The 26020-nt window shown below is 45.2% G+C and overlaps 1 protein-coding gene across 9 annotated transcripts in view; it reads left to right on the plus strand.

The window, feature by feature from the left end:
* Nucleotides 1–26020, plus strand: part of ANKMY1 (ankyrin repeat and MYND domain containing 1) — a 65194-nt gene that overhangs the window by 3972 nt on the left and 35202 nt on the right. For 8 of the 9 annotated variants that reach the window (XM_050964004.1, XM_050964005.1, XM_050964006.1 and 5 more), the window contains 7 exons: nt 7941–8087; nt 10641–11107; nt 13003–13219; nt 15119–15283; nt 16286–16662; nt 18184–18355; nt 20713–20853. In XM_050964004.1, coding sequence (XP_050819961.1) covers nt 7941–8087; nt 10641–11107; nt 13003–13219; nt 15119–15283; nt 16286–16662; nt 18184–18355; nt 20713–20853 — 1686 coding nt within the window. The remainder of the gene's footprint in view (nt 1–7940; nt 8088–10640; nt 11108–13002; nt 13220–15118; nt 15284–16285; nt 16663–18183; nt 18356–20712; nt 20854–26020) is intronic. The other variant, XM_050964007.1, reaches the window with a different exon arrangement.

Raw genomic sequence — 26020 nt, forward strand, 5'->3', positions numbered from 1 at the left:
AATGCTTGCTTATCTCATGCAGATGCTGTGATAAATGACTAACATTTGTCCATGTGTTCAAACTGTAAAGTGCTATAAATAACAATGAGAATATTTACTAAGAGCCTAATGTTACTAAAGAGTGAGACATGGGAGAGGTCCCTGCAGCTGGTAGCAGAGTGGAAGACCCAGTGAGCTGCTGGGGGTGGAGGGGAAAGGGGAAGGGGCAGGGGCAGGGGCAGGGGCAGCCATCTATGGAGATGGCTCCTGGGGCTGTAGATCTAGGGAATCCTTTCTCCATGTGCCTTCACAGCCCCTGTAACTCTGTAGGCCCATTTCCCTGTAAAGAGAAGCCTCATCAAAAACCCTGCAAGAGCAAACATATTTTTCTAACCACCTGCAGGGCTAGTCTGTCCCATAAATCAGGTAATACATGCAAGCATATTGGTCTTGCTGTGAACTAGGGAATGGCCTGAACGCTGTAACCTGTATTTGCTTTATTTATTTTTTTTTTTTTTGCAATTTTCAGTATATTTTTCCTGAAAATAATACATAAAATTTCCATGGATGCCAACTATGGTGTAGCTTATTGCTATTTCAAAGCTAGTGACTTCAAATCTGGTTAAGAGTGTATTCTGCTTATATCTCTTCCCTTTGTCCAATAGATCGCTACATTTTTTGATGCATAATTAAATTTAATCATTTAGCAGAAAAATTAATTTTAGTTCCAGTTCAGGCATATGTTTAGCACCTTGCAGAACCACCACTTTTCATTGAATTAAAACTAATATACAGCAATAAGTCTAATTTTAATGAAATTTTGCAAGCAGATAGATCCTGGATTGGAGTGGGGATCTCACCTTGTTTGAACAATATCTCTTATGTTCCATTTTTATTAATGTTAGTAATTCTCAATATGTTTCTGTTGCATTCATTGATCAGGTGAGCTGTTCTCTTGCTAATTTAATCACTGTAATTTCCTGTGGATGTAGCCTAGTGGAGGATGTGTCCATCTGCCTTATATTATAAAGGTGATGTGTTCATACCCCATGAAAACATAAAAATTAACATTTCTCTCTCCTTTTTTTCTGTGAATATACTGAATATTATCGTGGAGTGTTGAAGTTTCTATGTAGTTAGCCATAACTTGCTATTTATAAGATGGACTTTGACCCTGTTAAATTAGATGTGAAAAAGATTTCTTGAGAAATTCCTCATATATGATTTTCTAATCACACAAAACTGAACACCCTTGCCCCAACTCCTGCCCCGCCCTTCCCTGAGGCCTTGCTCCTGCCCTGCCCCTTCTCTGAGGCTCCACTCCCGCTCACTCCACTCCTGGTTACCCCATCTCCCCCCCCACTCACTCGCTCTCCCCCATCTTCATTACATTCAGGGGGCTGGGGCAGGGCGTTGGGGTGCGGGAGAGGATGAGAGCTCTGGCTGGGGGAGTGGGCTCTGGGGTGGGGCCACAAATGAGGGGTTCAGGATGTGGGCGGGGGCTCTGAGGTGGGGCAGGGGGTTAGGCTGCGGGATGGGGTGAGGGCTCCGACTGAGGGTGCAGGCTTTGGAGTGGGGCTGGTGATGAGGGGTTTGGTGTGCAGAAGGTGGCTGGGGCTGGGGGGTTCAGAGCGTGGGAGGGGGCTATGGGCTGGGGCGGGGAGTTGGGTTGCAGGAGCGGTTGTGGAGTACAGGCTCCGGGGGTGGGGGGAATTTGGATCTGGGAGGTGGCTGGGGGGGAGAGGGATGTGGGCTCTGGGTGGCGCTTACCTCAGGTGGCTCCCGGAAGCAGCGAGCATGTCCAGCTCCAAGGTGGACGGGCTAGGGGGCTCTGTGTGCTGCTTGCACTCACAGGCGCCGTTGCTGCAGTTCCCATTGGCAGCTCCTGCACCTAGGAGCCAGACATGCAGACCACTTCCGGGAGCTGCATGGAGCCAGGGCAGGCAGGGAGCCTGCCTCAGCCCTGCTGCGCTACCGACCAGACTTTTAGCGGCCCGGTCAGCACTGCTGAGCCACCAGGGTCCCTTTTTGACTGAGTGTTCCAGTCAAAAAATAGACGCCTGGCAAACCTACATAAATGGCTGCCTGACTTAGAAATTATTAGAAATCCCCAGACCTGAAGAAGAGCTCTCTGTAAACTTGAAAGATTGTCTTCCTCACCAATAGAAGTCGGTCCATTAAAAGATATTACCTCACCCACTTCAGTGTTGTCTTGCTAAGAAATTGCGAGAATTCTTGCACTAGTTGTCTTGGAGATCAGAGTATTTGATAAATCAGTGTTTTCAGGTTTTGCTTTGTATGAATTAAATTAAAACTGTTAGGTTGATGACACTTCACTGCTGGGCTGTGGCCAGTGTCGAGTCATTAGAAGGCTTTGGTACCTTTCTATACCATATCTGTGTGATCTTTTGAAGCACTAACAGGAAAGTAAATTTCTTTTCCTTTGAGACGTTGGGCTATAAAAACTGCAGTGGCAATATGTTGCTTTAAGGAAAGAAATGTAATATTAGTAAGAACAGTTCAATACCATCTTTCCTCCAGGCACATAGCAAAGATGTTGTTTAATATGAGACCCCCATCCAAGACTTAGTTGCTGCCATCTGTATTTCTTTCCACTGGCCATAAATGTACGAAGTGAAGCCTTCCCAAAGGGCTTGGGCCCTGTTTAGAGGAATGAATTTGGGAACATTGACCTACCTATTAACACCTTCTCTGGAACAAGGAGAGTAAAGAATGAAATCAGAGTTATAACTGTTTTCTCTTATGTTTTCTCTAAGTGACCTTGGCTTTCCAGGTCCCCTGCAGGTGCTCCGTTGCTCTGGCCATTCAGAGCTCTTTTCCATCCATGCTCTTGGCAGACTCCCTGTGCTGCTCCTTCACTGGTTGCTTTCGGACACTTCTTGTGCTTCACTGGGTCACTCCATTTTGTCAGTCTTAGATGCTCATTTTCCCCTGGGCTGTTCACTTGCTGTCTGCTGAGGTATTTCACTCTTAGCCTTGCACGGTCAGTTCCATACTCTGCTTTTTTGGGAGGTCCTTGGGCTGGGTCTCACCTCCTGATTGGCCTGGGGGTGCACACTGGTTAGCACTGAATTTCACCTTTGTTTCTCTGTTGTTCCTAAGGCTGTGTTTCAGCTGCATCCCTAGCTCTTAGCCCTTTTCTCAACTCTCTTCTTTTCACTGTTCGTTTCTCTGTACAGTTGAATGCCTTCCGTAGGATTAATCACCGCAGTACAAAAGAATCGCTTTCTCTGTCTCCAGCAGAAGTAATCCAAGCCACCTATCCCCAAATCTGCTTCTCATTTCTTCTTTTCCTGCGGATGCTACTGTCAAAGGCAGTTTTGTGCCTGGACCCTACGTCTCTCTGTTCATAGTACAATTAGTTCTGCAGGCCTGAAAGGTTTAGTTCTTGAACATGGGGCTTTATCTGTGCTTCCTATCAGCTCCCTTTGGACATAGTTTCATCTGTGGTAATCATGAATGTTGCCCTGTAGTTTCTTCAGCAATGGGTTCTGTCAGAACAATGTAATCCAGAAACCTCCACTGGGGACTCATTACCTGGGCAGCGGGGGCATCTGAGGTGCACTCCTGAGTTCCTGCAACATCCAAATGGGAATATATTTAACTCGTTCTGTCTGCATTTTTCTAGAAGTTCATTTAACTGGCTTTATGTCACCAGCCCTAGAAAGTGGACTTCGTTCTAGTCAGATGTGGCACAGGCTTTGACAGTGCAAGCTTTTGCACGTCATTCACCAATGTTTCTCACTTTGACCTGCAACGACATTCTCAATGAGCCCATTTGGTCCTTTGTTTTTCTTCTGAGAGTGCCAGCAAATGTCAGTTAATGCCTATAGTGGTGGCTCAGCATCTTTTGTGATGCAGATCTCTGTTCAGCTCCTACTGGAAGGTATCAACAATTTGTTTCATGGAGGGTAATGATTTTCAGTCTCTATCAATTAAGGCCAGGACTCAAATTGGTGACCTAGAAGTGAAAGGATCCATGTCAGATTCTATTACTAATCCCCAAACTATCTAGTCATTTTGTCTGATCTATAATAATTTTACTGAGGATAGTCACAGCATAGTCCACATATCAGTGGGACATTGGCAAGCCATCTGGTGCATCGATGCACCAGACATTGTAGAAACATCATATAGGGGAGAATGGTATGTTTTAAGATGTTGAGCGCCAAGTAATTTTATCCCCAAAATTACTCAGAAAAGAGAAACAAGAAATGGTAAGCCATATCTTAATGACTATCTCTCTTAATTCTCCCTTAATGATTGTCTTTGTACTACGCCTTAAGGGATGCTTTGATTAAAGGTGAGCTAAATACTCAGTTATAACATTAGATAATTGGATTTAAATAGAAAATGTGCAGATTGCACCAAAGAAACAAATACAATTTTAAGCATTTAAAGAATGAACAAAGGTTTCACGTTTCATTGGAAACTTGTGTTGAGTAACCAAGAACTTCTTAAAACAATTCCCAACTATATATGTTTTCCTTATCATTGAAAGAAATAAGATTTTTAGAGTGTTTATCAAAGGAATTGGGTTAAAAAAGAATAATTCTAGAGTTCTTTAAATGGTGTGTATGTGTGAAATCTTAGGTTTTCCTCTTTGAATTGAGGAGGATGAGACAAGGGGTGATAAAAGAGGCTTTTGACATAGTTTTGTAGCTTTGATATACTAGGTACTACGTGTCACTTTTTTCTGTTAGGTCCCAGGAAAAGACATTCTTTAATAATAGGGAGGTGCCTGGTCTTTGAGAAGACATTCCTAGTGGTTTTTAACTTTAAACCAAATGTCTCTCAAGATTACAATCTGCAATATCTTCACCCACTATTTGCAGCCGAGAACTCCTACCGAACACTATTCAAGGCAAAAAATCACAATAGCCAACATTTCTGTAATCCTTCAAACAGTATATACAATATTAAAGCAAAACAAAAATGCTAAAGCTGCATTTAAGAGTCTGTGCAACTATATCTGGAGGTGACTGAAAATATGCTTTCATGGCCCAGGAGATCTCATTCTCCTTGACACCTTTTGTGCCTGCAGAGGTTTCCTAGTTTTGTCAGTTAGCTTGAACATACTTTAATAAACACTCCTTTAATAAAATAAACACTGCAAAACATAAGATGCGATCTATTCTATTGTCCAAGAACATGTAGGTATCTTCTAAAATTCAGTCAAGGTGAGCTTGTAATAAACTAAAACCATCATAGGGCTTCTGTTTTTTTAGTTTATTAATTTCATTTTTCAGGGTTTTTTTCCACAATTTTTGAATTCTACATAATGTCCAAAAATTGGTTGTTTTCAGGGCGTTCTCTTTGTATGTAGATGTAGTACTGTTTCAAAGAGCACTACGTTAAAATGCCCTGGGGAATCTTTAGTTTTCACCAGCAGGGTCTACCTGGACCAATTAATGCGCAACACATTAGTGTGTTTTAAAAGTCACACCCCTGTAGTCCATATTATTGCTCCATGTATACAAGCCCTTGGATAGTAGCCAGGGAGCCTAGACTTCACCTGTATAAACAAACTGTACTTGGGCAAAAGGTGAAGTCAATATGAATTGGATAGGGGCAGAATAAATAGGTGTGATATTTTATCTCCAACTTTAAAAGTTATTGTCTCACATGACCTTCTCATAAGCAGACTAGGGAAATATACACTAGACAAACCTACTTACTATAAAATGGCTGCACAACTGGCCTGAAAACTGTACTCCGAGAGTAGATATAACGGTTAAACTGGAAGGTTACATTGAGTGGGATCCCACAGGGATCTGTTCTGGGTCTAGTTCTGTTCAATTACTTCATCAGTGATTTGGATAATTGCATAGAGAGTACACTTTTATAATGTTTGTGGATGATACTAAACTGGGAGGGTTGCAAGCACTTGGGATGACAAGATTAGAATTCAAAATTATCTTGACAAACTGGAGAAATGGTCTGAAATAAATAGAATTAAATTCAATAAGAACAAACGTAAAATACTGCACTTATGATGGAATAATCAATTGCACAAAAACAAGATAGGAAGTGACTGCCTAGGAAGGAATATTGCTGAAAAGGATCTGGGGGTTATAGTGGATCACAAGCTAAATATGAATCAACAGTGTAATATCGTCACAAAAAGATGAACATTTTTCTGGGATGTATTAGTAGGAGTATTGTAAGCAAGACACGAGAAGTAATTCTTCTGCTCTACTCAGCACTGATAGGGCCTCACCTGGAGTATTGTGTCTAGTTCTGGGCACCACACTTCAGCAAAGATGTTGATAAACTGGAGAAAGTCCAGAAGAGAGCAACAAAAATGATGAAAAGTCTAGAAAAATGTCCTGTGAGGGAAGATTGAAAAAATTGGGTTTGATTAGTGTGGAGAAGAGAAGACTGGGGGTAGGGGACATAACAGTCTTCAAGTATGTAAAAGGTTGTTATTAAGAGGAAAGTGATAAATTGTTCTTCTTATTCACTGAGGACAGGACAGGAAGTCATCAGCTTAAATTGCAGCAAGGAAGATTTAAGTTAGATGTTAGAAAAAATTTGCTAATTGTAAGAACTGATAAGCACTGGAATAGATTACCTTGGAAAGTAGTCGAATCTCCATCATTGGAGGTTTTTAAGAAACAGGTTAGATATACACCTGCTAGGGATGGTCTAATGCTTAGTCCTGCATCAGATGAGCTATCCGAGATCCCTTCCGGTCCTACATTTCTGTGATTGAGTAACCATTTCTGGTGTTATTCTGATGTTTATCCAATAAACATTGATGTCTGATTTTTTTGTTTATGTTTTTTTAAATCAGTTAAAACTTAAATTCAGAAGTTTTGTATATTATAATTTCATTAATCATTTTTCATCAACATTGAGGTTTAGGCCCTTGCAAAAATGGGAAGGATCAATTAGTTTTTTTTTTAATATGGTGGTTATATTATGAAGAATAGGTAGATTCCCTGTTAAAGTTGTAACCAGATTTTATCTCTCCTTCTCATATGTATCTGTATATAAAAATGTATTACCTTGACTAACACTGTTATGGTGCAAGTCCTACCCGCCGAGTTACACTTCATTTGTTAGACTGGACTCTCTGGAGGTACTGGGGGCTGTTTTCCCAGGATTGCACACTAGAGGGAGCCAGCAGGTCCCTCTGGCTTAGTCTAGCTCCAGTGGGAACTGACTGTCAGACTTAATAATAGGATTCAGGGTCAACTGTGTACCTGGGCCTTTCTAAGAATAGCTGTGGGGGAGCAGAGGCTCCTTCTTCCAGGGGTTAGTGGCCTGGGAATCTGATAGGAGAGAACAGGGTGATGGACGGATGACTGACCTGCCAGGGATGAAGGATGAAGGGCGTGGGATGATGTCTCTTTGGGTTCTTCAGGGCTTCTTCGGGTTGGAGTAGGTAAGTGGGAGACAGCTGCTCCAGGCAGACCCAGCTCTGGTCTGCAACTGGGCATACATTTATAGTGTGTGCACCTGATTTTGAGCCAAACTTATGTTTCTGTGGATACTCGGGATCTCCCTGATACTGCAACTTCAATACCTCCCTATTTCACATGTACACACAAGGGCTGGGTCAGCTGCTGAGCGCTTAAATAGCTGCTGGCTTACTCTGTGTCTCGCTGTGACTTGGAGCACTTGAATATGTGAACATTTGGACTTATCTCCTTCTAAACTGTTGAGAGTTACAGGCCCTACCATATGTCTATGGAAAAATAATAGGTGAAATTCTGGCCTAGTTGAACTTGAGAGAAGTTTTTTCATTGGCTTCAATGGGGCCAGGATTTTGGGCAGTTTTCCAAAGATGCATAATGGCTAGGCACTCTGTATATACCAAGATCTTGTGTGGGCGTTTTCTCTAGTATTGCTCCATTGTAGTGAGGAACAATTACAAGCCACTTATTTCTCTTCCCTCAGCTATATCACTTTCCTCTTTTTTTGGTGAGTTACAGAGGTATGTGGGGCAGTTTTACAAGGACCATCGCCATGGCAAAGGGATGTATTTTTGGCCCGACAATTCCAAATTTGCCGGTTCATTTTATCTTAGCCATAAAGAAGGATATGGGACTATGGAATTCAAGGATGGCAGAAACTATCAGGTAACAGGATGAAATTGAATGTATTCTAACGACTGATAGCACTAACAGAATATGAATTTGTGCTGCCAGCATGGTCTCTGTGGCTTTCCCACAAAGCATGTAGCTGGAATGTGTTTCTGAAGCATGTGCAGATCATTAATGGCTAAAACATGCACTCTGGTAATAAAATATCAACAAGGGAAAAAAAAAAGCTTAAAGCTTCTAAAGTAGTTGCTCAAAGTCATGCCTTGTACAGAAATGACCAAAGATAGGAGCCTCAATTGAGCCAGGGCTTCAAAAACCACACGTCTGAGGCAAGTGTCACTGTGGAGTGTGTCTGTTGATGGGCAGGGAATAGGACAGCAGGAGCTGCAGGTTCTTGTCTCTGAAGGTAGCGATAAGCCTGGGAGCAGAGTGGCCCTGGGGTCACGCTCCTTTAAGAAGGAAGCAACCAGGTAGCAAAGGCCTGGTGGGAGGGAGATGTCTGTATTGTTTTTGTTTTCCTGTTGAGGGAGCAGGAGGAGAGCAGAGTAGGTGTTGCTGTTCTCTTTTTCAGGCCATGTGGGTGAGCTGGGAAGCAGAGGACCAGGCTGCCACTGTTAGCTGCATGGGTGGGAGTGGGAAGCCAGGAGCTGGTGGTAAGGGGTGGGGGCAATATGGGCAAATGAGTGATTGAGAGGATGCATTTAAAGAGCAGAGAAATATTTGAAGGAGGATTGGGGAAGATGACACACAACAGATGTAAAAGGGCAGAGGACTGAACCCAGCGTAGGAAGGAAAAGAGAAAGGACGTAAGGAGGTGGAGCGAGAAGGAAGGAAGAGAGGAAACAGTGTGCATACAAAACAGTGCAGCAAGATGCACAGAAGGAATGAAAGAGGAGTGAAGCCAAGCAGGGACAGAAGATGTCCCAAAAACAGAAGAAGCAGGTGAAGTTTATTAAATAGAAAATCGACTGGCAGTCTTGCATGATGGGTGATCCTTTAAACTGCAGAGGTGTGTATGTAAGAGAGTGAGCACTAGTATTTTTCATTTCTACTAGTAGGCTTAACAAATATCTGGTCATCTTAGTTGGGATCGGGGCTCCCGTTGTGCTGGGCACTATACAGACCTAGAAAAGAGACAAAACCTGCCCTGAAGGTGGAAAGATATCAAGGAGTAGGGGGTGTGGATACAACATACCAGCAATTGAATCCAGTGAAGAATTGGCCCAACTTGGTTAGCTACATGGATTGTAATTTTCTTTTTAAGTTGGGGATAGAGATAGGGAAGAAGGGCGCAAGGGAATGAAAGAAGGGAAGGAGAGAGAGAGTCATAGCTTGTCAGCAGCATAGCCATGATCAGCAATCTGGGTTTTGAGGCATCACAGCAGAGGGAAGTCAGAAAGAGGATGAGGTAGTGTCCCTACAGATTTATTCAGGAAGTTTTTCCTCAGGCATAAGGGGCAGCGGGAGAGAAAGCAAACATGGAGTTGTTTTAAAGCAGAGGCTGACTTGTGAATAGTAAAAGCTGGGAATGCTGGTGGAGGGAAGGCTAGGAGCAGTGGCACTATAGGTTAGTAAATGAGCTAGGAAGTGTAGGGCTGTGTTATGAAGAACCTTACAGTTAAAGACAAGGGGCCAGATCCCAAACTGTTGTAAATCCGTGTAGCTCCACTGAAGTCAATGAAGCTATGCTCATTTTACATCAGCTGAGAATCTGACTTAAGAAGCGAGAGTTTGATGTGAAGGTGAAGGGGGAGCTAGTGGAGGGACTCAGAGAGGGGGTTGATTAGGTCTGGGTGATGAGCCAGGAAGATGACTTTAGAAACAATGTTCTGAGTAGACTTGAGGGGAGCAAGGTTTCAAGTGTCAAGATATGAAATGACTGAAAAGTCTGGCTGACTCTGTTAGAGGTGGTTGAACTACTTATTGCAAACAGTATAGTCAGAGAACTGATCCCTTCCATTTAAGTTGTCTACAAACTGATCATAATAGGTACCAATTTATGTACATATCATAATATGTACTTGCTCGTGGCAAGTAGTATGTAGAGAGGGCTTGATACCTGAGCTCTGTGGCAGATTGAACAGTATTTCTGAATAACCTACCCTTCATAAACTGCTTCCTTTGCAAACTAATTTCACTTACTTCATGAAACAAACTTGGTTTCTTGATTAAACAAACAAAGCTACAAAAGGCTGAAATTAACTTTCTGCAAATGCTTGTAAGAACATAGCTTGAGCTGTATTAATATTCTTGAACAGTGAATAAAAGTGTCTCAATGGTCGTAGTTAAAACCTGTAGCTCCATTGCCTTCAGTGAAGCCATCCACCCTACCTTACTTCAGCCAATGGGTTTCATGTATTGCCATTAGTGCAGTTCCAGTGTGACCAATCAAAGTGAACACAATAGTTGAGCAGCTTGTCAGGTGCCTAGATTGCCCTAAATGTCAATAGGCAGTTGACACTAGAACAGTAATGTCAGACCAAGTAAATTTGGTTTTGCATCTTTTAAATGGAAGCCAGGCTGTAAGTTATGCAGAATGTCTGACCTATATGTCTTCTCTAATACTAGTAAACCTATTGCTCTCCTAAGGGACTATACAAGGCCGATGAGCGTTTTGGACCAGGAGTTCAGAGCTATCCAGATGGCTCTCAAGACGTTGGCTTGTGGCTCAGGAATCACATAATTAAACTGTGTACTGAAATACCTGGACGTTTTTGTCTCCTGGATTACCCAGAACACTACAGCTATTTTGATGCTGATTCCCAGAGAGAGTATCTTTCTGATGAGGAGAGTCCATTTTGGGATCTGAATGAGGAACAGGACCCGTTTTTCTACAACTACAAACGTCTCCTTTTAGATGACAATTACACATTGCCTGAAAAAATGTACATATACTCAACTGATACAGATCACCTTCCTTTGACTCGCATCTTCCGTAAAGAGTTTGATTCCCAATATTTTCAGAACTACAAAAAGTTGTATGATGAACAACCATGGCCTATTAAAAACACAAGCCCTTTAATGGTTAGAATGCAGAAGCACATCTATAAATACAGGTAGCTATTGATTTTTGTGTGTGATTTGTGTTTGTTGGGATATCTATGGGATTTTGTTTTTAGACTATTGCAAAGATCATCTTTAGCACAAGTTGTGGTACAGAAGTCATGCTTTACAGAAAAATTTCTACTGTCCATGATTAAGTTTAGAAATTCATTTGACAAACTGCAAATAAGATTTTGTGAAACAAACAGCACGTTCCCTTCTCACTTCCTTAACCTAAAGGAAACCTCTTTTCTTGAAATATACCATCAACTCAGGTCCTGGTATGTGCCTACAAAAACACATTATTAATAATTTGAATTATAGAATGCCTAGAAGTCCCAACCTAGATTAGGGACTCCATCATGCTACAGCAGGGGTGGGCAAACTATATCCTGTGGGCCAGATCCGGCTCCTCAGGGCTTTGGATTCGGCCTGCGGGATTGTCCCCTATGGCGCCGCAGGCCCTGTGCTGCTCTCAGGAGTGGCCGGCCCGACACCCCTGCGGCCCCCGGACCCTTGCCTCTAGGCACCACCCCCCACAGCTCCCATTGGTCGGGAACAGGGAACCACAGCCAATGGGAGCTTCAGGGGAGGTACCTGGAGGCACGGCAAGGGCAGCGCACGTGGAGCCCTTTGCCCCCCGTACCCCAGGGGCTGCAGTGCTTCCTGGAGTGGAACTGGGCCGAGGACAGGGCAGTGTGCAGGGAGCCTGCCCTGGCCCTGGTGTGCACCGCTGCCACCCCGGAGCCCAAACCCTTCCTGCACCCCACCCCACAACTCCCTGCCCTAAGCCCACTGCTTGCACCGTGCACCCCTCCTGCATCCTAACCCCTTGCCCTGAGCCCCCTGCTGCACCCCGCAACCCTCCTGTACCCCAACTCCCTGCCCTGAGCTCCCTTGTACACTCTGCACCCCTCCTGCACTGAGCTCCCAGCTGCACCCTGCTGCCCTCCTGCACCCCAATCCCCTGCCCTGAGCTTCCTCCTGCAGTCCGCACCCCTCCTGCACCCCTGTCCTGAGCCCTTTCGTGCACTCTGCACCCGTCCTGCACCCCAACCCCCTTCCCTGAGCCCCCTCATACACCCCGCCTCTGCCCCAATCCCTTGCCCATACCCCCTTCCTGCACACCACACCCCCTTCCACACCCCGCACTCCCTCCTGCACCCCAACCCCTGCCTCAGCTCTGCATACAATTTCCCCACCCAGATGTGGCCCTTGGCCCTAAAGTTTGCCTACCCCTGTGCTACAGGGTCATAAGGCAAAATGACAGAGCCCTATCCACTAGATTATGCAAAAACATGCTCCAAAGTGTCTTCAGCTGTTAGTGCTCACGAAGCTGGTATTAGCTATATATGCAGACAGGTACTTTGTACGTGCAAATACTGTCTTACACATGAAAATACTCTGCCTGCATGCACAGGTATGTTTGCAGGAGTAGTGCCAGCATGTGCATATTTTGCAGACTCAGCTGAGGCAGCACAGTTTGGAAATGTGGTCCATCATGCAGATGAGTGCCTTGTATGCTTTCTTTAATCTTCTAAGCACACCATGTGGTCTTTTTCAACCTTGGAGAGCCTGGTATTTAATTTTCTCTTGCAAACATTCAGATTCTTGGGGCTGGATGTTTTTAACCCCTTCCCTGAATATGATTAATGTCCCCCATACCACAGCTCTTGGACCATTTTAACTCCCTTATGCTCATTCCATGATGGGAGCAAAATTGAACTGTCTGAGATTGTTTTATTAAATGGTTGCCATCCTCCTTCTCCCATGTTACCTGGCAATAATCTTGATTATCAGTGGCTTTTATTTAAAAACTCTGTGGTATAACAGGTATCTACTGCATAGCTGTTTAAGTTAAATGTGGACTCTCCAGCTGTTTAATGTTTTTCTCTTTTTTCTGTTTGAGGCATTGTCAAACAGAGTTCAGTTGGAATATCAATGTCATTCTGAATGGAAGCCGAGACACCTTTGGACCCAAGGGCCCCAAAGAGCTTGCTTCGGAGCAGCTGATTCAGAAGGCAGCAGCAGGAGACTTCAATAGCATTTATGAGATTCTGAGGGACAGCTTAGCTCATCCAGATGTCGCTGACATGCATGGATACACTGCACTTGCTGCTGCTGCTGTAAGATCCCAAATGTGACTCTTCCCTCTGTGAATGACCATTTTTTTTTGTTGCTACTGCATCTGTCTCTCTCTGTTATACAATAAATGCATGAGATGTGATAATAAACATCCTGAAGGAAAGACAGCTTGCTGAGCAACATGCTAAAAAAAATTCTGTAAAATATATCCCTCTGTAATATTAAAGATGACTCCATGCCTAAAATTCCAAATCCTTCCAATTTGAGTGTTGCACTGGGCTGGATTTAAATCCCTGAAACTGCCCCTGCTCCCCCCCCTCTGCTTTCTTGTTCCAGGCTGTATTCAGACCCAGAAGGGATCTGTTTTTTGTGGGGTTGTTTTTTTTGGGGGTGGGGAGGGGGTTGGGTTACAATCTAGTTTTGAGTAGAAGTTATGATGTATGCATGACTTCAGTTTATCTGTGGGAAGAATTTGGCTCCTTATTTAAACATTTATCAGTGCCCAGCCTAGCCTTCTGGGCACCTTACATCTATTAACAAATTAATTTGATTTTTGCTAGTAATTTTTTTTAAAGTCCTCAGAACAAGAAAATTAGTTCCATATTAATTTAGAACATTAGAGTTTTTCTCTTTTTGTATAGGCCTCTCATCTCATGAGCTTTAGTCATTTTGTAGACATTAATCCTCTTCCCCTAGCAGTCCTGTGACCGTACAGTCGATTTCGGGGGGAGAGTATTGAAGGCACAGGGGTTAAGTGACTTGTCCACTGTAACATAGAAAGTCAAAACTGAGCATACATCTGAGGACAAAATGGAACCTAATGCACATAGACTGTTGCCGTTTACAGCGTGTGCAATGTGGCAGAGTTACAGTTGCTTTGGCAACAATAACTTTGAATTTCCTGACAGTTTTTATTTTTATTTTTCCTCACTGCCAAAATGTTGTATTAATACAATGTTTCGTTGTATTTGATTCCTGAGTTCCATGATAGTGTGCTTTACAACAGTTAAGTCTTCTCTGAAAACATTAGGCCTTTTAAAAGTCAGCATGAAAAATATTCTATTTAAATGAAGTGTGTTTCTCAGGTAGCTCACTAATGTAAGAAAAATTGAAATGCCTACCAGTAGTAACTACTCCAGTTTAACAGGTCAGATTTAGTAGTTGATGTAAGTGAGTGAAACTCCATTGACTTCAGTGTAATTACAGACACTCAAAATGTTTCTAAGGACCAGCGGCAACAGGCAGAGCGGGACTGTATTTTGGATCAATGGTGCATTTCTTGGCAGATAGTTTCTCTGGATCAGCTCTCAGATGCCCCTCAGAACAACCACATAAACTGAAAGATCCTTCTTTGTAACAATAGGATATGTTGTGATCAGGGGTGGTTTACTTATATCTTTACTGTTGGGCCTGCTTTAGCTCCCTTGTGTACCTCAACATGCCATCCAGTCATGGACTGCCCTCTTTATTATCTTAATGGTAAGTGGATTCACTTGACATATCCAGATACTGCTGCTGTGATAGTGGCTACATCACTAACCCAACATCTAATTCTTGGTTTGTGCCATTAAAAGCCATACTCCAGAAGAAATGCAATTATACACCTGCCTTATATTGGGTGCACCTAAAATAGTTTTACCTTTTTATTGGTTTTGCCAGCCTTCCCCATTAACTATAAGACATAGCTTGAAGCAGTAGAAACATTTTGAGATCACTGTTAATTTATGGGCCAAATTCAGCACTCGCATAAAAAGACAAGAAAATGAAATCACAAAACGAAACTGAAATCAGTAATAGTGTTTTGAGTCTGTCTTCAGTGAGTGTCTTTTTGCTTTAACTTTAAACCCAATTGTGATTTCAGTTAATCCCACATGGAAAACTAAAATAGTATGTATACATATATACTCGTAAAACAATCATTCAAATGTTTTACTTCACAGACGAATTACCATGACGACATCATTAATCATCTTCTTGATAATGGAGCTGATGTGAATAAATGCAGCGATGAAGGATTATCAGCCTTGTCAATGTGCATTATTCTTTATTACCCAGTGGAATCATTTAAGGCTAATATTGCTGAGAGGAACTTTAAAAAAGATGAGGTCAGTACATTATTAATCTATAACTGTGAAATCAGAATTCACCGTGTCCTCAAATGAGCCACAGGTCTGCTTTTTAAAATTACTTTGCTGTGAGTGTTCCAGCAGTTGGGAAAAGTCAAACTGCCCTTACCTCCCTTGACCCTGCAAGTTGCTGAGTGCCCTTGACTTCCACCGATAGCTCACCCTGCACAGGATCAGGCTCCAGGGCTATTCTGCAGTCAGTGTGTCACATTAGTACCAGAGACTTTGGGCCAAGTTTTCCAAGATATTTAGGTGCCTTAAGATACAGATAAATAAGTGCCTAGTGGGACTTAGATTTGTAAACTCAGTGGGGAAGGGACAGTCTTTTATTCTGTGTTTCGTACAGCACCTGGTACAAGGGGGTTGTGGCCCATGAGTGGGAGTCCTATACACAATGGCAATACACATAATTAATAATAATAATTTACAAAATTGCCTAGACAGATTAAGCACATGATTCCCATTAACTTCAAAAGTCTCTTGGCTGCTGCAAGAAAGGTAGACGGGAAAAAATGTACACTAGTCTCTCTCTCCTTCAGAGCTCAGCACAAACCCAGAAAATGTCAATGTAACACTTTCAGATTCTAGCTTTAGCATTAGGTTTAGGTCTTCATTAGTTTGTACGCTGATGTACAAATTGAAAATCAAGAAATGTCCCCTTCTGTTTCGGAGCTTTTATAAAGTGAGGGAGTACCAGTTGAGATTTGAAAGCTCCTATGAGGGTTTTATTGACAATGGAGGCTAAAAAAACAAACACACACGCTATTCAAAACGTTTCCCATAACTAGTGGATTAAGACTGAGTAAAATGATGTTCTACCTTCACTCAGCTGTAATATACCAAATTCCAGTACTATTGTATACATACACATTGATGATGTCCAGCACTGATGTTGATATGATGATTCTCGTTGCTGAAGAAAGGATTTTCCATATTTTCTTCATTTTTGTCATTTTAATTTTTTTTAAAACTTTAAATCAGGATGAGCAGTTGGAAGATGGATCTGTACAACTTCCATTGGCATCAGCAAAACAGAAATGCTTAACAGGCCCTGTTCATCAGTCAGCTGTGGTACCTCCTATGTCCGGGGAAAAGGCAGAATCTGTTTCTGATGATAGAAATGCATTGGACGAAATGGACCGTGCAAGTTTAGAAAAGAGGACTGGCTGCAGCACTGAAACTGACTTTGAGTCTAACCGTACTGTTTTCGACTATGGAATCAAGGTTTCTCTGGAAGCTTTGCAGCAGAGTGCAGATGCCTTCAGCCAGTGTTTGCTGAGAGTACCCTCCTATGCCTGTGTCAGTGGATATGGTGGGGCTGAAGGCACCGTGAGAAAAATGGCGTTATCAATATCTGAGTAAGTGCTACTAAGAAAAACCACTGGCTCTGTGTTCTGGAAAGGTTAGACAAGTTCTGGTGAACCCTATTGCACGAGAAAGTAACAAGTGTAGTTTTACATGTTTGTGGGGAAGAATGACCCTGCATTTGCTTGGGATAGATCAACTGGGCATTCCTGATCAAGGGGCATTCCATGGGTCCTTACCTAACAGAGAGAAGGCCTGAATTTCACTCCTTAAAACCTTTTAAATAAGATAACCCACCATTTTGTCTCTTTTTGTGACTCAGCTTTACATATATATATATAGAGAGTGTGTGTGTGTGTGTGTGTGTGTGTGTAAAAATAAACTATTTTAAAAAACCTGTACTGTGCAACAGTAATAGTAATTCTATATTACCTTCATAAAAACATTTCTGTATTATGAAAAACTAGTCTGTGCTATACTGAGTATTGCTGTCACAACCTGGCACTCATTTAAAAAAAAATCTGGATATGTTGCCAGGGCCAGATGAACACACAGATAAACTGGATACGTGCATAGGGCCCAGATTCATGGGGGAGGGAATCACAGACCAGCATCCTTCTCCTCCACAACCTGCTCTCTTCGCCCTGCTGAGGGTGCACTGAGCACCTCCAGCAGCATCCTTCATCCTGGCACCACAGCCCTCTTCCTGGCCCCGTGCAAAGGGGAGACTCGGGGAGGCATTTGGTTGGAGAACAAGGGGTTGGGGTTGCAGCACAACTCAAGTTGGACTCAGCTGCCTCTCTGTCATGATGGGCTGGGGGGTGGCTAAGCCAAATTTGAGTGAGTGGCTCTGTGACCCTGGTTGCCAGGTCACAACACTCAGAGTGAGGAGCTGGGCCGAGCCCTGAGGGAAAGGAGCTGCTGCTGCAGGGTGAGTGTGGGCTGGGCTTGGTCTTCAAACCCTCCCCACTCACCCATCCCAGGGCCTCACCTCTGCGCCAGGCCTGCAACCCATCTTGACCCTTCCTGCAACCCACTGGTGGGTCAGAATCTGCTGTGTAGGAAACATTAGTCCTGCAGTTTTTTAGGGCAAACACATCTAGGCCAGATTATGGCTCACATGTGCAAGGTGTGGAAGATGCAAGTAACCTTCTCTTACCTCACTTGTCCACTCCCAGGCATGGATCTTATACATTTGTAGTTTCTGGGGTCTCCCTGAGTATGGGGTCTGATCCTGGCTTGTGCCCCCTGGGATTCAACAGTGCTGAAAGGGGCTGGTGTAAAATAGGCCGTGTTACCTCCACACCCTCTGCATGGCATAGCATTGCTGTGTGGTGCACATTACAGTCTCACAAGGAGTGGTACAGTGGACATTCTCTCCCTAGGCCCAAGTACCAGTCTGCACACCCGCCTCACAGCATCCTGGAACCCAGGCACTAGCCCAAGCCCGAACGTCTACACTGCAATTAAACAGCCCCTGAACCCGAGTCAGCTTAAGAGCCAGTGTTTAGAAATATGTTCCTTTTTATGAGTTATTGACAGCTTATTCTGTTTTTTTGCTATATTGACTTTAGACACCAAAAGAGATGGACCACGGTCAAACTACTTCTCCGCAGAGGTGCAGACCCCAATGTTTGCCGGATCCCTCTGCATGTCCTATTCTTTGCTGTTAAAGCTGCAGATGTAGGGGCAGTGAAACTACTTTTAGCAGCAGGAGCAAGGACTGACATACGACTTCCATCCAGGGTAATGGATAATAATTACTAATAACAACCAAATGTAATATTCTAGAGCAGGAGTGGGCAAACTTTTTGGGCTGAGGGCCACATCTGGGTGGGGAAATTGTATGTGGGGCTGGAGCGGGGGGTTGGGGTGCAGGAGGGAGTGCAGGGTGTGGAAGTGGATGCGGTGTGCAGGAAGGGGCTCAGGGTAAGCGATTGGGGCAGAGGAAGGGTGAAGGGTTTATGAGGGGGCTCAGGAAAGGAGGTTGAGGTGCAGAAGGGGTGCGGAGTGCAGGAGGGAGCTCAGGGCAGGGGTACAGGAGGGGTGTGGACTGCGGGAGGGGGTTCAGGGCAGGGGGTTGGGATGCACAGGGTTGCAAGGTGCAGCTGGGAGCTCAGGGCAGGGGGCTAGGGTGTGGGGTGCAATTGGGGGCTCAGGGCAGGGAGTTGGGGGGCAGGGCGCAGGAGGGGTTCGAGCTCTGGCCCAGCACTGCTTATTTAAAATGGCTCCGGAGTGGCATTGGCGCACATTGGGGCCAGGGCAGGCTCCCTGCCTGCCTGCCCTGTCCCCGGCCCCATGCCACTCCAGGAAGTGCTGTGGCCCCAGTTCCCATTCCTGGCCAATGGGAACTGAGGGGGGTGGAGCCTGGAGGCAAGGGCAATGCATGGAGCCCTCTGCCCTCCTGCCCAGGGGCTGCGGACATGGTTCTGGCCACTTCTGAGAGTGGCGTGGAGCCCACGGTGCCATGGGGGGCAATTCTGCAGGCCAGATCCAAAGCCCTGACAGGCCGGATCTGGCCCACGGGCTGTAGTTTGCCCACCCTTGCTCTAGAGTGATCAGTGATACAACTTTAATGCCCACGTGTAAAATGTCATAATTTTAATGACACTTCGACTGCCTGATTCAGCTTTGCAATTCCAAAGGAGTAATTCAAATAAACTATATCTTATTAAAATCATTTACCTTTTTAATAATAATGTCCTTACTCTAGCGAAGGTCTAGTTCTATGTGTGTGCTTCCCTGCTGACATAATGCTTACCCATGGTACTAAAGCTGAGAGTATTTCAAAAGTCAACTTTACTTCCCAATATTTATTTTGCTTTTAGTTTTAGCGTTTCTTTTTTCCTTGGGAAATGACTCTTGAGTGGTCAGCGTGCTGTGCATTCATAGTCTGTTCTCTAAAAATACAGTTCATACTAAATCTCTGCACTTGGTGATTGTGCCTGCAGATGACCCTGATGGGAACTCCCCCGGCTCAAAGTTACGTATCGACTGTTTCAGCAGAAGGCATCTTATGCGAACTCCTGTACTGAAATGTGGCTGTCCCCTTTATATTCCATCTTCCTATTGCTTTCTGACTGTAGTCAGTGAAGAAGTTCCCCTCGCTTTTTAGCTTGACAGGCTCTACCTGGACATCATTATCTCATCTCACCTCAAATATACACTTCACTACAGAGTGTCCTGTTTTGCCTCCTGTTGCATTAGCTGTCAGTGCTTCAGTTTTAAAGCTCCAGCTTATTTTGTTTGGAGTCTGTGGATAATAGTGTAATAATAGCTCACTCTTTTATGCAGTGCTTTTCTTTTGTAGGTTTCAAAGCATTTTACATAGGAGGTCAGTATCATTATTTCCAGTTTTGAAGCCTGCCCTGTAGCTCCTGCTGAGGGTTTTGGGTACCTCTCTGCCCTGGCACCGGTACCCTGAGGGTCTGGAGAAGCAGCAGCCCAGCAGACTGTCTCAGAATTCAACAGCCGTGCCTATCTTGTCTGGTCGTGCTGTGAGATTTACTCACAGGTGTCAGACAAAGGGCCTGAAGGCTCTCCTGGCTTTCTCCATTGCTTCCTGGAAGTCCAATATAGGCTCAGTCCAAGAGAACTTAAATGATTCAGAGTAGAGTCCCGGTGGGAGTAGCACCAGCAGGTGTTGAGATTCCTGTGTTTATGGAACCTGACACCAAGCTGGGATTGCTCAGCAGACTTCCAAACAACATTTCATAAGACAATGCATGTGACCCATCAGTGTGTGCTGGCTTATGAGTCAGGAGCCAGAAATAGGCTCTCTTCCCTTTTGCATCTTATATGGGTGCAAACTAGTGATGTAAAAGTTGTTTTAATGCTGTATCACATTCTGTTTTGGCTGGGCATTGCCTGTGGCCGTCATGCCAGGAATATTTGTGATCGCAGTGGGTTTAGGGCCAAATGGACATTGCGGAGTATTAAGCCAAACAGCATTTAAACTGACCATAAACACAATCTTTTAACTCTATTTCTAGGCTAACATAGATGGGGCCTGAGGATTGATATTGGAAAAATATCCAGTACCTTAGTTTTTGGAAGTTACTTGTGATAGACAGAAGAGTCTTAATGCCATATGTATTTTTCAGCTGGGAGGTTTAATGCCTCTTCATATTGCTGTAGCCATTCCTGGTGAAGAAGGGGTCAAGATAACGGAATTAATCCTTCATTCAGCTACAGATCCCGATGCAAGGGCAGAAGACGAAGATGATGTATATGCACCAGACTGGGTATGTTGCACCATTACTCTGTCCTCTTCCAACTGTTTTGATGTGGGCTGTGGGAGACCAGAGCAGGAAATTGGTTGACTAACTGTTGGATTGAAACCTCTGCGCACTGCTGGAATAATTGCACTTCCTCTGGAAGAACTTGGCATATCACTGACATACATAGAGGGTTACAACAACACTTATTCACGATTTGTGGTACCAGACACTATTGTAGAATCCTGATGCATGTTAGGCACAGGCTAGAAGTCTGCTACATGCAATTGAATAGATGTAGGTGAAGTACAACTGTAGTATTGAGCCTGTAATCACTATTCCTCAGAAACAAACATCTTTGTGGGCTGAATCTGCTTGTTCCAGCACTATGGAGGCAGCTTAATTGTTTCTTCCTTCCTCCTGAATCCAGACTCCTGCTGGATCCCTGCAGCACTGCGCTCTGACCCCAGAGCAGCATTAGGCCAGATCTACACTGGAAGCTTTTGCCAGTATATCAGTGTTGGTTAGGGGTGTGGTTTTGTTTTTGAACAACATTTTTATACAGGTGGAAGCCCTCGTGTGGATTTGTTAATATTGGCAAAAAAGTGCTTTTGATGGCTCAGCTTATTTCATTCAGGGAAACGTTATACTCTAGGCTAGCAGAAACACCTTTTCGCTGGTATGAGCACTAGGAAGGAAACGAGGCCTAAGATGTACAGCTGTCCATGGCAGCGTGCTTTGGGGGGGGGGTGTTTCTTTCTCAAACTGTTGACAACTGGAAATAAATGTAAGTTCCAGTAATTGGGAATCCATTGACCTTCCTGTTAGGTCATCCTGAGCACCCTATGCGCTGAATATCCATTCCCTTTGACTCCTTCCGAATTGTGTCCCAGCGGCCTAGCCCAGACCAATATTTCAGCACACCGTGCTCTGGCTTTCCTCAGCAATGCAGCAAGTGAACTTGCTCATACTGTCAGCTGTCTGTGTCAGTGGACAAACTGCCACCATGTGGGTGTGTGAGTGCAGGCTACCCAGCCTGCCATTCTGTCACTGGCTTCTCTCAGCAATGTTGAAGAGTGGCCCATGCAGTGGCTCTTAACCTTTCCAGACTACTGTACCCCTTTCAGGAGTCTGATTTGTCTTGTGTACCCTCGAGTTTCACCTCACTTACAAACTACTTGCTTACAAAATCAGACATAAAAATATGAAGCATCTCAGCCACACTATTAGTGAAAAATTGCTGACTTTCCCAATTTTACCATCTAATTATAAATCAATTCGAATATAAACATTGTACTTACATTTCAGCATATAGAGCAATATAAACAAGCCATTGTCTGCATGAAATTTTAGTTTGTACTGACTCTGCCTGTGTTTTATATGTAGCCTGTTATAAGAGTAGGCAAATGTCTAGATGAGTTGATGTAGCCCCTGGAAGACCTCTGTGTACCCCAGGGGTACATGTACCTCAGTTGAGAACCACCAGCCTGTCCCCTAATGCCATCCTATGTGTGCCAGCAGCTGCAGGCAAAGCAAACTTTAAATTCTCCCCTCTCTGGTTCCTCTTTGTGTGCTTTGCAGTGACCAGATTTCCTGTGCTACCTTAACGGGCCTACCAGTAGCTCTCCACAGAGCAATACAGAAGATACTGGCCTGCGAGTTCATACCACCAGCTTGCCAGGGCTGTTAGTCAGTCTGGCCATTTTGTTCTTTTGGAGTTGGGAGGTATTTTTCAACTCTGCAGGATAGAGGTCAACACAGTGTACTTTTGTTGGTTTAGAAATCCTTAAGAGCAAGGAGAAACCTGAACATTTCCCCTTCTCCTCTGGGAAATCCATCTAGACTGGAGCATTCTAACTATAGGACAAAAAGGAGTACCTTAGAGAATTCGCTTCTTTTCCTTCTAGCCTCTCAGCTGCTGAAATTATAGTAAAAACAAAGAAATAAATTCCTTGTATCATAGGAGCCATAATCCCAGTGTCACCTCTGGAATTCTGGTCCATGTGTCTTCTTGGGTTGTGACAGTCCATAGAAGATGGGCAGATTCTGTCCTTGTTCAGTCTATATCTGTAACGGAATGGAGATTTGGAAGAGAAAATATTCCACATTGTTCTTAGTAGATCTCAAGAATCTTATCCTTCCCCATGAGATGTGGTTGACACCATTTTCCTGTCCAGTTAAGAGGAAGCAGTTGCCCAGTCAGGAGCAGCTCCAGGCCCCAGCATGCCAAGCGTGTGCTTGGGGTGGCAAGCCGCGGGGGGTGTTCTACTGGCTGCCACGAGGGCAGCAGGCAGGCTACCTTCGGCGGCTTGCCTGCGGAGGGTCCGCTGGTCCCGCGGCTTCAGTGGACCTCCCGCAGGCGTGCCTGCGGAGGGTCCGCTGGTCCCGTGGCTTCAGTAGACCTCCCGCAGGCGTGCCTGCGGAGGGTCCGCTGGTCCCGTGGCTTCGGTGAACCTCCCGCAGGTGTGCCAGCGGAGGGTCCGCTGATCCCGCGGCTTTGGCGGACCTCCCACAGGCATGCCTGTGGGAGGTCTGCCAAAGCCGCGGGACCAGTGGACCCTCCTCAGGCAAACTGCCGGAGGCAGCCTGCCTGCCATGCTTGAGGCGGCAAAATCCCTAGAGCCACCCCTGTGTCCAGTCATGTCTATGTGATTTGGAATATCATCCTATAATGCCCTCCACGCTGATATGATCTTGATAGGCTAGATGGAGCAAGAGTACATCCACATCAGTATTATCTGGATGACTTGCTGCTGAAAACTTACTTAAAGGAAACTCCTTTCTACACAGTCCAGTAACCTCTGCTAACCTGATTCCTAATTAACCCAAAATACAAAAACCGACTTTTATTCATCTCTGAGCTGATTTTCTTTAAGATACCTCCACTGGTAACACTCCCATTATTCTCACTTCTAAAATTACAGATTGAATCCTTCTGCTCAGCTGCTTGCCTACAAGTGTCTGCAGTAGTTACTCATAGTAGCATTGAGCACATACAAACCCAGTGCAATGAGCACATACAAACCCAGTTCCTAAATCCATCCATTCTTCTTCCTGACCAGAGGACAAAAACTGAGGACTGACAGTTCCTCCAAAGCTGATGGCATTGTTACTGAAGTCCTTCTTCAAACATTTCTCAGCAGCATCTTCATATTCCACTTGGAGAGGTCAAATGGACAGTGGTGATATATGCACACTGGCAAGTAGGAAATAGGGCACAGCTCTATACCATAAGGCAGAAGTGGGCAAACTTCGGCCCGCGGGCTGGATCTGGCCCCTCAGGCCTTTGGATCCAGCCCACGGTATTGCCCTCCGTGGTGCAGCGGGCCCTGCGCCGCTCTCAGCAGTGGTCAGCTCAACGTCCCTGTGGCCCCCAGGCCCTTATTTCCAGGCCCTGACCCCCACAGCTCCCATTGGCTGAGAACGGGGAATCACAACCAATGGGAGCTTCGGGGGAGGTACCCGGAGGCGCGGCAAGGGCAACGCACGCGGAGCCCTCTGCCCTCTCTTCCCCAGGGGCCGCAGTGCTTCCTGGAGCGGTGTGGGGCCAGGGACAGGGCAGACACCTACCCCTATCCCTACTCCCTACCCCTCCTGCACCCCAACCCCCTGCCCTCAGCCCCTCATACTCCTGGCACCCCTCCTCTGCCCCAGTCCCTTGCCCTGAGCCCCTTCCTGCACACCACACTCCCTCTCACACCCATACCCCACACTCCCTCCCTTACCCCAACCCCTTGACCTCGGTCCAGAAAGTTTGCTGACCCCTGCCATAAGGCCAGCAGAGTCTCTTCACTCCTGTGGAAGCGGGGCCTGTCTACTAGAGCAATGCATGCCTAGGTCACGGTTGTGTGGCTTGGTTGACACATATCTAGATTTTTTTTACGATTTGAAAGCAGAAAGGTACTATTATTTTACTCTTGTCAATGGAATCCATGAGCTCAGAAAATACCTCTATCTCTGGGCAGATGTACTCATGTAAAGCTTCCCCGTCTCCTCTAATTGCCAAAATGGTTTGAGGGAAATAGGCCTAGAAAGAGCATTTGTAATTCTAACCAGACTGCAGTTCCCTTGGCTCATAGCGATGATAGTCTACAAATCTTCAGTCACCCTGAACTTGACACGCTGGTTTTATAGCCTGGAACCGTAGAGTCTAAGTCTCCAGAAACATGGATACTGTCAGGAACTAGTTAATCTTCTGTTAAAATCTCAAGCTTCCATAAGCAATGTGTACAAAAGCACTGGGAGAATTTATTCACTTGGCCCAAAAAGTTTGCCAACCCCTGTCCTAAGGGCCACATCTGGGTGGGGAAATTGTATGCAGGGCTGGGGCAGGGGTGCAGGAGGGGTGTGGAGTGCAGGAGGGGCTCAGGGCAGGGGGTTGGGGTGCAGAAGGGGTGCGGGGCATACAAGGGGGCTCAGGGCAGGGGGTTGGGGTGCAGGAGGAGTGCGCAGAGCAGGCAGGGGGCTTTAGGGCAGGGAGTTGAGGGATGGGGTGCAGGAGGGGTTTGGGCTCCGGGTTGCCAGTGGCACACACTGGGGCCAGGGAAGGCTCCCTGCCGGCCTGTCTCCCTGTCCCCAACCCCACGCCGCTCCAAGAAGTGCTGCAGCCCCTGGGGGAGGTGGGGCAGAGGGCTCCACACGGCCGCCATTGCCACGCCTCCAGGTACATCCCCCAAAGCACCTGTTGGCCGTGGTTCCCCGTTCCCAGCCAATGGGAGCTGTTGGGGGTGGTGCCGGGGGACTGCAGGGGCCATGGGAGGCAATCCTGCAGGCCGAATCCAAAGGCGTGAGGGGCCGGATCCGGCCCACAGGCCGTAGTTTGCCCACCCCTGATTTAAGACATAGATCTCAGTTTATCTGTGGTCCAAATGTCTGCCAGAGACCACTGGTTTCTCATAGGCCTTCATAAAAGATTACGGCTGAGTTATCTAAAGATTCAATTTTCTACTCTCGGGGTTAGTAATACAAGATTTCTTGTGTCAGTTTTCTCCTCACATCTCCTGTTTCTTCACAGCAGTTGCACTACAGAGACTTGCAGTGGAACTGAGGCACTTGAACCTTAGTACTGCAGGCTCTGAGAATCTACTTTCTGATCCTCTAGAGAAGGCCTTGCCATATTTGTTTGTCTCCTTCTGTTACAGCAATTGCATTAATTAGGAGAGTGAACTGGGAGCAGTGTCAGCTTAAAGAATCT

The sequence above is a fragment of the Gopherus flavomarginatus genome, chromosome 8 (assembly GCF_025201925.1).
Source record: "Gopherus flavomarginatus isolate rGopFla2 chromosome 8, rGopFla2.mat.asm, whole genome shotgun sequence".
NCBI classification, from domain to species: Eukaryota; Metazoa; Chordata; order Testudines; family Testudinidae; genus Gopherus; species Gopherus flavomarginatus.